This window comes from Myxocyprinus asiaticus, chromosome 17 (genome assembly GCF_019703515.2).
Source record: "Myxocyprinus asiaticus isolate MX2 ecotype Aquarium Trade chromosome 17, UBuf_Myxa_2, whole genome shotgun sequence".
NCBI lineage: Eukaryota > Metazoa > Chordata > Actinopteri > Cypriniformes > Catostomidae > Myxocyprinus > Myxocyprinus asiaticus.
The window spans coordinates 44,576,493-44,591,877 of record NC_059360.1 but is presented as its reverse complement, the minus strand read 5'-3'; the positions used below and the strand labels follow the sequence as shown (position 1 = coordinate 44,591,877).

General features: G+C 37.4%; 1 protein-coding gene across 2 annotated transcripts in view; it reads right to left on the bottom strand.

Moving 5' to 3' along the window:
* The window catches only part of LOC127454730 (frizzled-3-like), a 35,519-nt gene that overhangs the window by 4,230 nt on the left and 15,904 nt on the right, over positions 1–15,385 (bottom strand). For both annotated transcript variants that reach the window (XM_051722101.1, XM_051722102.1), the window contains exons 2-3: positions 7,087–7,283; positions 5,629–6,646 (exon numbers count right to left, since the gene is read on the bottom strand). In XM_051722101.1, the coding sequence (XP_051578061.1) occupies positions 5,629–6,646; positions 7,087–7,283 (1,215 nt within the window). The remainder of the gene's footprint in view (positions 1–5,628; positions 6,647–7,086; positions 7,284–15,385) is intronic.

Here is a 15,385-nt window from a genome sequence, read left to right as displayed (position 1 = left end):
ATTTGTATTACCATAGGTTTGGTTTTCCTGTATTATTATTATGGTTTTACCACAAATATCATGGTTAAAATATGGTTACTCTAGTAAAATCATGGTTAATTTTCGTAAGGGGTGGACAACTGAAAACTTTTTGTGAGGTAACGCAAAACTATAACAGAAAATAAATTCCCTCCCTGTCCTCCGCAAATACCAATCAATTAAAACAGTTAGCATCGATGTTTTTTGTTTATAGCTGTGAAGCGCCAAAACATTGCTATTATGACCCTCAACCATCACAATACTGCAAGTGACTCCTGTACATTTCATAAATGTGGTTGTTACACCCAAAACTTTGCAGTGTGTCCATGGCCATATTAATTCCCTTCATGGTATTTTATTTCTTGTTAGTTTTACAGAGCAGCTTCCCGCTTCTGTGCATTTAAATGTGCACTAACTCAAGTGTGTATCCATTTGGCTTTTTCAGACTGCACAGCTCACTGCTCGCAGACAATACCGCTTTCTCTACAGAGTACAAATGCAGCACAAGCCGTAACAATGACCTCTTCTCCATCTCTTCCTCCCTGCCAGGGGCCTGTGGTAAAAGTATCTGGACACTCAACTAGTCATGCGAATGTGACACACTGTCACAGCAAACGCACACAGGAAGGAACTTCTAGTGGTGTAGAATCCTTAGAGGGTTTTGTAAGATTACATGGGATGATATTGTTAGTCCTTAGGGCTTTGAGGCAAATTAACATACACTCTAAAATTGCACTGATACATATTCAATGAAAAGTGCAAATATATTATACTGCCTCAAGTCATGTCGCAATGATATTTATGAGATGAGCACATGAGCTGCACCACAATGTATTAACCAGTAGGAAACTCCAAGTTGGTGGGGCGTGTTAATTAATGAAATTATGGTGTAAGCTATGGGTACACTATCTATTGTTGACTGTAAATTGGTATTGGTCATAATTTACATTTAACTGTGAATGCTGACTACAGTTTCATTCGTAAAGCATTTTATGTACTGTTGATGAAGAATAGCTATAACACTTGCTAGAAAATACTACACACTTAGCCTGACGTCACGCATTCAAGTCGGAAACCACATATGCAAGAAGCCAAACTAAAAGAAATACACAATGAACAATGGCAAAAGCTCTTTTTTTTTTTCTGTTGTACCAGTGAATAATTTCCTTTATAAATGTAAAGGAAATGCATGGTATTTAGCAAATTATTAATTTGCATAAAACAAATCATGGAGTCATTAGCTTTACATTAAAGGAATATTCCAGGTTCAATACAAGTTAAGCTCAATGGACAGCATTGTAGTGTAATGTTGATTACCACAAAAAATAATTTTGGCTCATACCTACTTTTTCTTTCTTTTTTTTTTTTTTAATAAAGAAAAGCAAAAATAAATCTTATCCCTTTAAGCTCTGAAGATGTTTTTAAAGATTTCCTGTTTCAGTGGCATACCCAAAATGAAAGGCTTATAACTCAACCCCATTTATCATAAATAGATTATGATACATTCTGAGACTCTCAGCCTAAAAAACTGCCAAAAGAAAGTTGAGAAATCAAACGTTATAGCATTATATATATTATAAATATAATTTATCCTAGTGTACAAAAACATCAAGTGTCCAAAAGCCTCTCCAAACAAATAAAAACATAATATTTGAGCATAAAAACTAATTTTGTCATGGCAACGTTTACACATTGGCCCCATTTTCTGTAACCCAGTGCCCTTTTTTATTTTAATTTGATAAAAAAACAATAATAATAATTTGTGCTAATAAACATTATGCCATATATTATTTCAATAAAGCACTGAAATTAAAATTATTTAGCAAAATAATTGCTTTCCATCATCTTTCATGTCAACATGCTCCTTCCAACAGATAAACTCTTCTTTTTTCAGAGTTTCCCACTTGTAAATACGACTTTGTTTGGTCATTCATGTGCTCGGAACTCATAATTACGTTATTTCCGACTCCACTTATAGGTCGCGTTAGACTTGTTATTGCCCACCCCTCCGATAGCCAGCTACCATCACTAGCTAAATAAAAGGGGGAAAACAGAGAAGGAAATATGAAATTGCTCAACGGATCTATTTTGTTCTGAACAGAACTGGTTGCGTTGAGCAATAATGTAATTATGACTTCCAAACTCAAGAATTTCCCAGGAGAAATTAAAGCCAGCATTGATTCAGCCTAATGGCACACATTTGAATTACTAAACATTATAAACACAGTCACACATTTACCAGTTTGAGAGTTCATTAGCCTTTGCATTATGTGCAAAAAAAAGATGCAATGGAAGTGAATGGTGACTGAAGATAACATTAACCCCAACATCTCCTTTTTTGTTCCACAGAAGAAAAAGTCATATGGATTGTAACAAGAAGGTGAGTAAATGATGACAGAATTTTCATTGTTTTGGCTGAACTATCCCTTTAAGTGCTTACCTCACTCCCCTGAAATTAGAAAGCACATACTGCGATACAGCCCTGTTTCTCATGAAGACCCAATGAAAGCTCTGATACTGCGTCAGGCCAGCCACTGAGCTTTTACGACTCGGTATCTTTGTAGGAGGTAATGACAGGTTTGCCCTCCTTTAATCACCAACAGGAGGGGATCTCTCCATCGTTATGGGACACAGTTGAAAGCCCAGCATCAAACAGCTCTCCCCTCACTATTTATTGTTCTGCAAAGCGCTACAAGGGCTGACCACAATACAGACAGCAAAGCGTGACTTAACAAGCACAAAGATGAAAGAGACCAAGAGAAGTAAATATAGAAAGAGTGGGATGACAACCTCAGTGACCACTCACTCTCATTGTATGGAGAAAAAGATGCAATGAAAGTAAATGGTGACTGAGGCTAACATGCTATCTAACATCAACTTTTTGGTTCCGGAGAAGAAAGTCATAAAGGTTTGGAACAACATAAGGGGGAATAAATGATGACAGAATTAAAATTTTTGGGTGAACTATCCCTTTAAATGCGTAAGATCAGTGTAAGCAAATAAAAACAAAACCAAAAAAAAAAAAAACAGCATGTGGAGATAAGACAGGGAGGTGTATGCTGGAGGGGAGAGTATTACTATGTCACGTGACACTTGGATCCATTTATTATTGTGTGGAGGGAGAGGCCAAGCATCTACTGTTACACCGTAATAAAAATGCCTAATGCATCACTATGTTAGATCATATCTCACCACCCATTCACTCCCCAACACAAAAGAGCTGTTAATATTTTCAACAAATGTGGGTCTTGCAGCAGCTTGCGATTACTAAACACTCTTCTTCGTTCAGTCAAGTCAAATTAATTGTACAGTAATCACAATTTGACCTGCTGAAAAGACTTGAAAAATACTGTGAAAATGATCAATCATTTGACCTACCGTGAGCTCTGAGGTGGTTAATTGATGGTATATGCTTTGTTGAAGCCATTATTTCAGTTTTTAAAAATTGTGCTTTATTTGTCGAATGAGCCCACACACAAGGTAATCGGATGCATAGATCATTAGATAATCCACATGAAGCACAATGTTACATATGGCCACCAGGAGATGGCGCCAAATACATGACACAAACTCAATGATACAGACTCATTCAGTCAAAAGGCAAAATTCTGAGAAATCTCATCACTAAAATCATGTCTCCATGCAATGCAAACCTTTAGTCATTGTTGTGTTTGCATGTGTAATTAGATGTATTACGTCAAATCAGAAAAATAAGAAGTTTTTGTCTAAAGTTTGTTTTTTTTTTTGTGATTTTTCAGCAGTTTCTTAGGCTGAGAGTCTCAGAATTGATCAATCTATATCATTAAAAAATCTGAAACATTTTCTTTACAAATGATACCAAACACTTGACCCTTCTTGTTTTTTGTCAGTTATAAGCCTTTAATTTTGGGTATGCCACTGACACAGAAATATTTAAAAACACCCTCAAAGCTTAAAGGGTAAATAGAGGAATTTCTGGTAAAGAACTACACTACCCATGATCCTGAAGAGCCCACCAAACAATCTCCGCCAACAAAGCGCAATCAAGTCGGTCTCCCTACACTCTCAAACTACAGTCCTTGTATATATTTACAAATATCTTAAAGTAAAATAAAAATATATTTTTTCTGTACTCATACTAAACTTTAAATCAATAATTTTTTCTAATTTTCCCAATGTTTTTTTAATTAAAAAATGTTGTACATTAGAGTTGGCATTTGTTATAACGACATGTCATGCATTCAAGTCGGAAACAAAAAACTGAAAAAGCCAAACTAAAGCAAATACACAATATACAACAGCAAAAGCTCTTTTTTTTTCTATTGTACCAGTGAATAAGCATTAGTGAATACACCTGCATCACTTCTATATGACCTATATGACTTTAATGCATGGTATTTAACATATTATTAATTAATTTGCATAAAACAAATTGTGAAGGGTGAGTCTTTATCTTTACATTAGTTGGCTGTCATGTATAACAAATTCATATTACTGAAATAAAGCACTTAAATCGCAAAAAAAAAAAAAAAAAAGCAAGCTTCCCACTGGTAAATACGACTTTGCTTTGTCATTCATGTGCTCAGAACTCGCAATTGCGATATTTCCAACTCTACTTGAAGGCCGCAACAGTCTTGTATTTTTGTTTGTTTTTTGTTCAATTCTTTTGCTTCAAAACCAATTTTGTAATGTTGTGATTCACCTCAGAGCTGGTTGATTTGGTTCATGGCTTAGAACACTTTTATGAAGGATTTTATGAAATCCCATGGAAGAAAAAGTGGGCAGGCACTGTTGTGCTGATTAGTGATTTAGAAATGACTAAAAGTAGCTATAATGGTTGTTATGCACCTGACTGAAATGACATTGAAGGGATAGTTCACTGAAAAATAAAAGTTCTGTCATCATTTACTCTTACCCTCATGTTGTTCCAAATCTGATTACTTTCTATTGCAGAACACAAACATAGGGCTGCACAATTAATCGAAAAAATAATCGAGATTACAATTACAGCTGTTGCAATTAATTGTGAAGTGTCAATTACATCCTTCAATTTAGATCTATTCCCATAGTGTCAAAAATGTTTTGGTCCGTTGTGTGCATGAATGCAGTAGACAATCAGAAAATCTGTTTAAATTAGACCATTTGCATATCAAAAAACGACAACCTAGTGTTCTAGTATTGTTGTGTTGCACACTTTCTGTGTATAATTTATTCAAAATGTAAACAAAATTTGAAAACACATTTTTTTATGCAATAAAGCAATTCAGGAACAATTCTCAGCTTGTTTTGGATGTGCCTACATAAAGAATATGGCATGCAGTTGCCCTACAAACATTTTTTTTACAATATCAAGCGATATAAGTCAATTATGATTTGTCATAATCGTGCAGCCTTACTTCAAAGCTCAAACAAGAACCCAAAAGTATCATAAAAGAAGTCCATATGGCTCCCGTGTCATATTCCAAGTCTTCTGAATGCATAACAATTTTTGCATTGTAAATGCAACACAAGGTTGGAATGACATCAGGGTGCGTAAACTATGACAGAACTTTAATTTTTGAGTAAACTCTCCCTTTAAGCAAAAGAAAGGGCGGTAACTTCAGGAGAACAGTGTTACTGTGGTAATTTTACCTTGAAAGGGCAGGGGATGTGGTACTCTCTACAGCGCTCCTGCACCCAGGTAGTTTCCCAGATTGAGCGGTAGTTCTGTTCATACAGGTAACACCCCACAACGGTGAGCAGCGGAACCAGGTACAGCACTGAGAACACTCCGATCCGGATCATAAACTTCACCAGCTTGTCTTGATTCTCCTTCTCCAATGGAATCTCCATTCGTACTCTGTTGAGGGCCACAATCCCTGCGAGAAGCAGCGACACACCGACCAGAACATCCAAACACAGCGGCGCCAACACGAACCAGCGAAGAGTGTGAACATCGTAGAGTCCCACGAAACACACACCGCTGATGTTATCGCCCTCGATTTTATTTAAAGCCAGCAGGGTTACGGTAAGCATGCCAGGTATTCCCCATGCGCTGGCATGGAAGAGCAGCGCCTTCTTCTCAATAGCTTCACTGCCCCATTTGGGCACTGCAGCCAGAAACCAGGTGATGGTAAGAATGACCCACCAGACACTACCTGCCATAGTGAAGAAGTAGAGGACCATAAAAAGCAATGTACAGGCCTTGTTATGAGAGCCTTGAGTCACCGTCGAAGTTTTGAACTGAGCGACGTTCGCAGCGTTACAAGCCACACGGTCTTCCAGCAGGAAACCTAGGAAGAAGACAAGCGACACCATCATGTAGCAGACGGCATAGAAGATGATTGGCCGCTCTGGGTAGCGGAAGCGGGTGACGTTTATGAGGAAGGTGAGGAAGGTGAAGAGTGTGGCGGAGAGGCAAACGATGGAAACAACGCCAATGAAGTAGCGGGCGAAGGTGAGCTCCTCGCGGCGGAAGTACATGTTGGGGCAGGGAGCGGAGCAGTCGCGCACGCCAAGAAAGGTGTAGCCGAGCTCAGGTTCGACTTTGAGCTCGCGGGGGCACCAGAAACCGTAGTCGCGCTGCACTGCCATAGGTGACTGGTCGGTGGGGTCTTCATTCGTGAGCAGATCTTCAGCGCGAGGGTACGACTCATCGCAGTCTGGGAACCTGCAGTCGAGAGCCAAACAAAGACATTACAACTAGCAGAAATACGATAATCATAAATTTACAAAGTTCTAGGCTGGTTTTACTTTGCTGTTACAGTAATAAAAGAACAATAAAATAAAATTTTATTAATAAAGTTTTAAAGTAATTTAATATAATTTTATTAGTAAGAAGAGAACATATTTTTGCCCTTTTTTTTCTTTCTTTTTTTTTTTTTAAAGTTGTTTTTCTTTGGAGATTAACATCTGTGTTTGTTTTAACTACCATTTTAGTCCGAAAGCCAAAAAAAATTATATTAAAAACATGCTCGACCATCATGGTGCAATTGGAATGCCAAGCAATTCTGTTGCAATTATGTCTGCCACCTAGCATAATGTACTCCTCGTAAATCTCCAACAAATTCCATAACTTTAAAAACATTAAATTACAGCTCGAGTCATTACCTGCTGCACTCCATCTCCTCCAGCCAGGTGACTCCGAACATGTCCAGGAGCTTCTGACAGTCTCTCTTGGCGTGGGTACAGAGGCTCCGGCAGGGCAGCGTCACACGGCCGTATTCCATACATACAGGAGCATACAGGGCGCACAGGAAGGGCCTGAGGTCTGCAGAGCACTGCAGGTTCACCATGGGGTGGAAGGGCTGTTGGAAAGGGAGATTGGAGTGTTAGTTTATGCCAAGTGCTCTGAGAGTTTATGACAGATCTTGTAAAAACCCAGCAGCTTGACTTTGGCAGCAGTTTATCAGAACTGACTCCAGTGGTCTGCTTGGCAAGTGTTAAGATTATGCACTTAACGGGATTTTGGTAGAAGTGTGCAACGATGCAAAAAAACTTCTCAGCTGTGACTAATGAAAGTTGTATGCTTGAAGTCAACATTCAATCCATAGACTTTCTTTAAAGGATAGTTCACCCAAAAATGAACATTTTCATCATTTACCCATATGACTTTCTTTAGTGGAACACAAAAGGTGATATTAAGCAGAATGTTAGCCTCAGTCACCATTCACTTTCATTGTATGGAAAAAGGATGCAATGAATGTAAATGGTGACTGAGTATGTCATTCTGATTAATATTTCCTTTTTTGTGTTCCAAAAGTCAGACAGACAGGTTTGAAACAACATGAGGGTGAGTAAATGATAATAGGATTTTTATTTTTGGGTGAACTATTCCTTAAATACAGATTTCTTTAATACAAGTCTCAATGTAAAAGATTAATCTGTGCATGTTATTCCAAAAAAGTCCCACCCTACATTTTTGTTGTTGTTGAATACACAGATCAGCCACAACATTAAAACCACCTGCCTAATATTGTGTAGGTCCCCCTCGTGCCACCAAAACAGCGCCAACCCGCATCTCAGAATAGCATCCTGAGATTATATGCTTCTCACCAAAATTGTACAGAGCAGTTATCTGAGTTACTGTAGACTTTATCTGTTCAAACCAGTCTGGCCATTCTCTGTTGACCTCTCTCATCAACAAGGCGTTTCCGTCCGCAGAACTGCTGCTCACTGGATGTTTTTTGTTTTTGGCACCATTCTGAGTAAATTCTAGAGACTGTTGTGTGTGAAAATCCCAGGAGATCAGCAGTTACAGAAATACTCAAACCAGCCCGTCTGGCACCAACAATCATCCATGCGATTATCTAATCAGCCAATCGTGTGGCAGCAGTGCAGTGCATAAAATCATGCAGATACAGGTCAGGAGCTTCAGTTAATGTTCACATCAACCATCAGAATGGGGAAAAAATGTGATCTCAGTGATTTAGACCGTGGCATGATTGTTGATGCCAGATGGGCTGGTTTGAGTATTTCTGTAACTGCTGATCTCCTGGGATTTTCACACACAACAGTCTCTAGAATTTACTCCGAATGGTGCCAAAAACAAAAAAACATCCAGTTCTGTGGATGGAAATGCCCTGTTGATGAGAGAGGTCAACAGAGAATGGCCAGACTGGTTCGAACTGACAAAGTCTACGGTAACTCAGATTAGGGATGCACCGATACCACTTTTTCTCTTCCGATCCGATTCCGATATCGGAAATCTCAGTATCGGCCGATACTGATCCCAAGCCGATACCAGTGTTGTTGTTTTTTGCATAATAAGTTACATTATTGTGTGGAACTAATTGGAGTACTCTTTAATATGTAAAGAAACACAAACCTCTAACTACACATTATTTCAATATAAATGTATAGCTCATTAAGAAACACTTTATTATTAACTAGTATACTGGATAATGTAGCAGCAAAATTAACAGTAATTCCAGTCTTCAAGTCTTCAGTAGAAAAGAAACCAATGTTTTATTTTTGCCTTTTTTTTATTTTTTTTATTTTATTTTTTTTTTTATTTCAACTTGCATCTGGACTTTAAAGGATTCAGATCTCTTTTTTGTTCAATTTAGTTGTAAGACATCAGTCCACTTTTCATTCACAGTTATTTTTTGGAATCCATTCAACTTAAATATTGTTATAAATTGTAAACAAATACTAATGATGACAATAATAATAAATTGTTATTAATATTATTATTATTATTGACTTTTAATTTTAATACAACAGTAATATATTTAAATCGTGCACATTTTAAACCTTCATGCTTTTATTTTGACATTCTGAACTCTCCAGGAAGTCCTGTATGTGTCTGTTTGTAGGCAAGTTCACAGTAGTTTAATTCGCTTCTTATTCAAATTCTGGTGAAATTCACCTCCGGCACCTTTCTAAATGCATATTATAAGTGAACCGAACTATTAAGCATCTACATCCGAGATGCTGTTCTTGAGTAGCGCTCAAATATTGCACACCGCTGTGAAGGCTAAAAATAGCCGCGAGTGCATCAACAGCCTGTGCGTGAGTTTGTGTCAACAGAGCAGTATCATTCACTAACGCGCTGGCACTGCGCATACTATATATTTACTTATTAAACACAGCCTTTTGTGATTCACAGAGCTATCGCACATCTTCAAGTGGCTTTGAATAAAATGCACGAGTCATATGAACTGCTTTAATGGTGTTTTTATTGTTCTTTTATGTCATTTTTGGAACTTGACAGTAACGAACATGACTAACACAGTATTGGATTTGGATCAGGCTCGTCGGACTGATACCTGATCTATCTAAAAGCTTCAGTATCGGAGCCGATACTGATCCAGGTATCGGTTCGGTGCATCCCTAACTCAGATAACCGCTCTATACAATTTTGGTGAGAAGAATATCATCTCAGAATGCTATTCTGAGATGCGGGTTGGTGCCGTTTTGGCGGCATGAGGGGGACCTACACAATATTAGGCAGGTGGTTTTAATGTTGTGGCTGATCGGTGTATATTATTTCACTCGAAAATATGCCACGTTATGAAGTAAAATTAGTTCCTCCGCCATCTCATTTTGACTTCAAAAATTAGTTTGTGAATTTGGCTGGCCCCAAAATTTAAAATAAATTTAGGCCACATCCACATTAATCCATTTTCAGTTTCCTAACATCTCTGGAGTTCTCATCTGGTAATTACAGCATCTCCAGCACGATGTGAACGCAGCATTATTTCCAAGACTGTGTGCTTCAGGTTCAGTTAGAAAATAGCACCATGCCTCCCAAAAACCCAAGGTGCAAAAAGACAGGCAGGAAGTTGTGTGGGTACAGTAACCTGATGCCCCTTCAGCAGGATAACAGGCCAGTTTGGCAGCTCCAAGTGCGCTTTTGTGCCCTGAAGGGGCCTTGTGCATACTAGGAGAGAGACCAGCTGCAGAGCCGGGTATTTAAATTCAAATTTTTGGAGGAACAGACAATGAGCCTCCACCTGGGGCCAGCCAATACATATGCTCTTGCTGCTGGGGTCTGGCCCTTTGTGACTGCTGTGTTTCTGGAGAGAAGTAGGAGATTCCTTCATGGAATGAACTGCTTGCTAAACTTAATCCCCAAGTAGGACAATATTTACAGATAATTTGCATGAATTACATTAAAGTTTCCCACCAAGAAAAAGACACTAGCTTACTATTAGGAAAACCGAAAAGCTACAGCCAATCTTAAAGGAACAGTTCAACCAAAAATTACAATTCTGTCATTATTTACTTATGTCCATGGAACACAAAAGAAGACATTTTGAAGAATGTTCACACAGCTCCTTTGCATATAACAACAGATCACAGTGACCATAGCTAAATAAATGCTAAAATACACTTTTTCAAAAGTATAGCCACAAGACATAAACATGTAATAACCCTCCTTATTCATTCCTTGTTATAAAAAAAAGAAGATAAAATCGCGGTTACAGTAAGACACTTACAATGAAAGTCAATTTGGCCAGTCCATAAATGCTAAAATATGCATTGTTTCAAAAATATAGCCACAGGATGTAAACAATATATGTTAACATGGTTTTAGTGCAATAAAATCACTTCCTAAACTTATCTGTGTAAAAGTATGACCAATAGCAGGATTAAGGGGTTTCATTCTCATTGCAAAGTTGTAGACAAATATTAGATATAACTTGACACTAATAAGGTTAGTAAGCGATTTTATCGCACTAAAATCATGTTAACATATATTGTTTACATCCTGTGGCTATACTTTTGAAAAAATTTGTATTTTAGCATTATTCTTTTTAATAACGAGGAACGAATAAGGAGGGTCAAAATATTTTTTTGTGGAAATCAACATTATGCTACAAAAGCTGTTAATTGAGCTTAACTTGTAATGAACCCGAAATATTCCTTTAAGCAACCAATAGTACAAAAAATAAAAAACATAAAATATAGTGCAAGTTATACTGACTATTTTAAAGTCTTCTAAAGCCTTATGATAGCTTTATGTGAGGTACAGAACAAAATTTACATCACTTTTCATTAAAAAATCTCCATTGAATATTTCAACTTCAATGGCGCTTCTAAACATTTTCAGTGAATAACGACTGAAATTTGTTGGAATACTTATGGCATTTTTTTGGAGCTTGACAAATGACTGTGAACCATCATGTTATGGAAAAGTTGTTGCGTATCGATTCCTCAAAAATCCTCCTTTTGAATTTCACAGACAAAATAAGTCGAGTAAATAATACCAGAGCTATTCCATTAAAAGCTTCCAAAATAACTTCTAAATTCACAGGATGCAAATGAGGCGTGAATAAAAGCTTTATCAATATTTAATAAAGGTTATGAAATATTTACACAGTCTCTGGAGCGGGTGAATTAAAGTCACATCAAAAGAAACAGGAGCAGCTTATATTGGCCTCCCGTATGGAAACCACAGACAGCTTCGGTAATGAAGCTGTATGAGCAGAATTTGAATTGTGCTGACATGTTTCCCCCCTGTAGACGCCGAGCCAAAAGCTCTATTGATTTTGAGTGTCCTCTCCATCACTCCCTGCTCTACTGTTACAGGCTGACATGTTATAGGAGGAGATAACAGGCTCATCTTATGGGAGTAGGGCTTTGGTAAAACAGAGGAACTGAATTACAATTGCAGTCTTCATTATTTAGTTGGAGTCAGAAGTTTACATACACTTAGGTTGAAGTCATTAAAACTCATTTTTTAACCACTCCACAGATTTCATATTAGAAAACTATAGTTTTGACAAGTCGTTTAGGACATCTACTTTGTGCACGACACAAGTAATTTTTCCAACAATTGTTTACAGACAGATTGTTTCACTTTTAATTGACTATATCACAATTCCAGTGGGTCAGAAGTTTACATACACTAAGTTAACTGTGCCTTTAAGCAGCTTGGAAAATTCCAGAAAATTATGTCAAGCAATTAGACAATTAGCTTCTGATAAGAGGTGTACTGAATTAGAGGTGTACTTGTGAATGTATTTTAAGGCCTACCTTCAAACTCAGTGCCTCTTTGCTTGACATCATGGGAAAATCAAAAGAAATCAGCCAAGACCTCAGAAAAAAAAATGTGTGTACCTCCACAAGTCTGGATCATCCTTGGGAGCAATTTCCAATGCCTGAAAGTATCAAGTTCATCTGTACAAGCAATAGTACGCAAGTATAAATACCACGTGACCACGCAGCCATCATACAGCTCAGGAAGGAGACGCATTCTGTCTCATAGCGATGAATGTAGTTTAGTGCAAAAAGTGCAAATCAATCCTAAAACAACAGCAAAGGACCTTGTGAAGATGTTGGAGGAAACAGGTAGACAAGTATCTATATCCACAGTAAAACAAGTCCTATATCGACATAACCTGAAAGGCTGCTCAGCAAGGAAGAAGCCATTGCTCTAAAACTGCCATAAAAAAGCCAGACTACTGTTTGCAAGTAAACATAGGGACAAAGATCTTACTTTTTGGAGAAATATCCTCTAGTCTGATGAAACTAAAAAAATGGAACTGTTTGGCCACAATGACCATCATTATGTTTGGAGGAAAAAGGGTGAGGCTGCAGGCCAAAGAACACCATCCAACCGTGAAGCATGGGGGTGGCAGCATCATGTTGTGGGGGTGCTTTGCTGCAGGAGGGACTGGTGCACTTCACAAAATAGATGGCATCATGAGGAAGGAAAATTATGTGGATATATTGAGGCAACATCTCAAGACATCAGCCAGGAAGTTAAAGCTCGGTTGCAAATGGGTCTTCCAAATGGACAATGACCCCAAGCATACCTCCAAAGTTGTGGCAAAATGGCTTAAGGACAACAAAGTCAAGGTATTGGAGTGACCATCACAAAGCCCTGACCTCAATCTGATAGAAATGTGTGGGCAGAACTGAAAAAGCGTGTGCAAGCAAGGAGGCCTTCAAACCTGACTCAGTTACAGCAATTCTGTCTGGAGGAATGGGCCAAAATTCCAGCAACTTATTGTGAGAAGCTTCTGGAAGGCTACCCAAAAACTTTGACCCAAGTTAAACAATTTAAAGGCAATGCTACCAAATACTAACAAAGTGTATGTAAACTTCTGACCCACTGGGAATGTGATGAAAGAAATAAAAGCTGAAATAAATCATTCTCTCTACTATTATTCTGACATTTCACATTCTTAAAATAGTGATCCTACCTGACCCTAATTAGCTTTCGTTTACGTCTTTAGCCTAGGGGTTCACTTACCTTTTCCACAGCACTGTAAATGTTTAATGGGATATGTTCAATAAAGACATGAAAGATTATAATTGTTTATGTGGTGTTAGCTTAAGCACACTGTGCTTTGTCTATACTTGTGACTTTGATGAAGATGAGATCACATTTTATGACCAATAAATGCACAAAACCAGCTTATTCCAAAGGGTTCACAGACCTTTTCTTGCCACTGTATATTCCAGTCTTTCTGAAGCCATTTGATAGCTTTGTGTGATGAACAGACCAAAATCTGCCATCGCTCTTAAATCTAATTTCCCCTCATGCTCAATTCAAGTATTGTGCATCAAGTTTGACATCAATGATGTCAAATGTTATTGGTTCTCATGTGTATCGCCATTGACATTAAACATGGCACAATAAATCATCGTGCCATATTTTAACTGAATGAGATTTGAGAGTGATTGTCGTCAAATAACGATTCTGGACATTCTGCAAAACAACTTCCTTCCGTTTCATGGAGGAATGTCATACAGATTTGAAACAACATGAGGGTGAGTAAATGATAGAATTTTCATATTTGGCTGAACAAGCCTTTTAAAATAACAGAATTCACTTATTTTTTTTGTATAGATCATCCCAAAAGCAGCATACATGTATATCTGTAAAGGAGTCAATCACTTGATGTTTTTTTTTTTTTGTCTGTATATGTTACAGGAATATTCCGGGTTCAACAAGTTAAGCTCAATTGACAGCATTACCACAAAAAATTATTTCGACTCATCCCTTTTTATGCCAAAAATGCTGTCGATTGAGCTTAACTTGTATTGAACCTGTAATATTCCTTTCAGTTATTCAAAGATGCATAAAAAAATGCAATTCACACAAATCAATTTATCAAATCAATACACCCCTAAAGTCATTTTGATATTTTTGGGGAGGTTAAAGTCTCAGTAAAAATGTTTGCGCATGCTGAGTAACTCCAGTCAGGCTTCCTAAGCAACCAAATTGGCCCGGTTGCTAGGGTGGGTAGAGTCACATGGGGTAACCTCCTCGTGGTCGCTATAATGTGGTTCTCACTCTCGGTGGGGCGCGTGGTGAGTTAAGCGTGGATGCTGCAGAGAATTTTTGGTTTTTTTATAAGCAGTGAAACAATTTTGTTATAAAATATTATGAATATTTGGAAAACTTTTGTCCTCCAAACAGAGAACCCCCTATATAGGCCCTTAAGACTGGGTGTGAATTTGTATTTATTTATTTATTTTCTATTTGAATTTTTGACATTTTTAAGAGAAGGCACATTTTGTTTAGGTCAAATGGAGTAGCGTTACCCTAAGAAAATTTCATATATTTTATTAATGAAAATGTTTATTAAAATATGTTTTACCTTGAAAAATCTGTCTGAAAACTTTTTTGAAATTAATGATTAACTGGCATGTATTCAAGATGCAAGGAAACTATTTTAATGCCATTAAATCATTTTTTTAAGAATATGCTATAATAATTTATATTTTTCAAAGACCAACATGGATGCAAATATTACGTTTCTACAAACTTGATACATGTGTTTTAAATTTTTAAGATTTCTCATCTTTATCATTTTGGATAACCTCATTTATCAACGACCCAAAGGCATGTGAATGACAGAATTTCAGTGGTAAAATAATAGATTTTACAGCTCAGACCGTCTAAGCAACACAAAACAACACAATCTCCAGAGCTGCCAGACAAATAGAG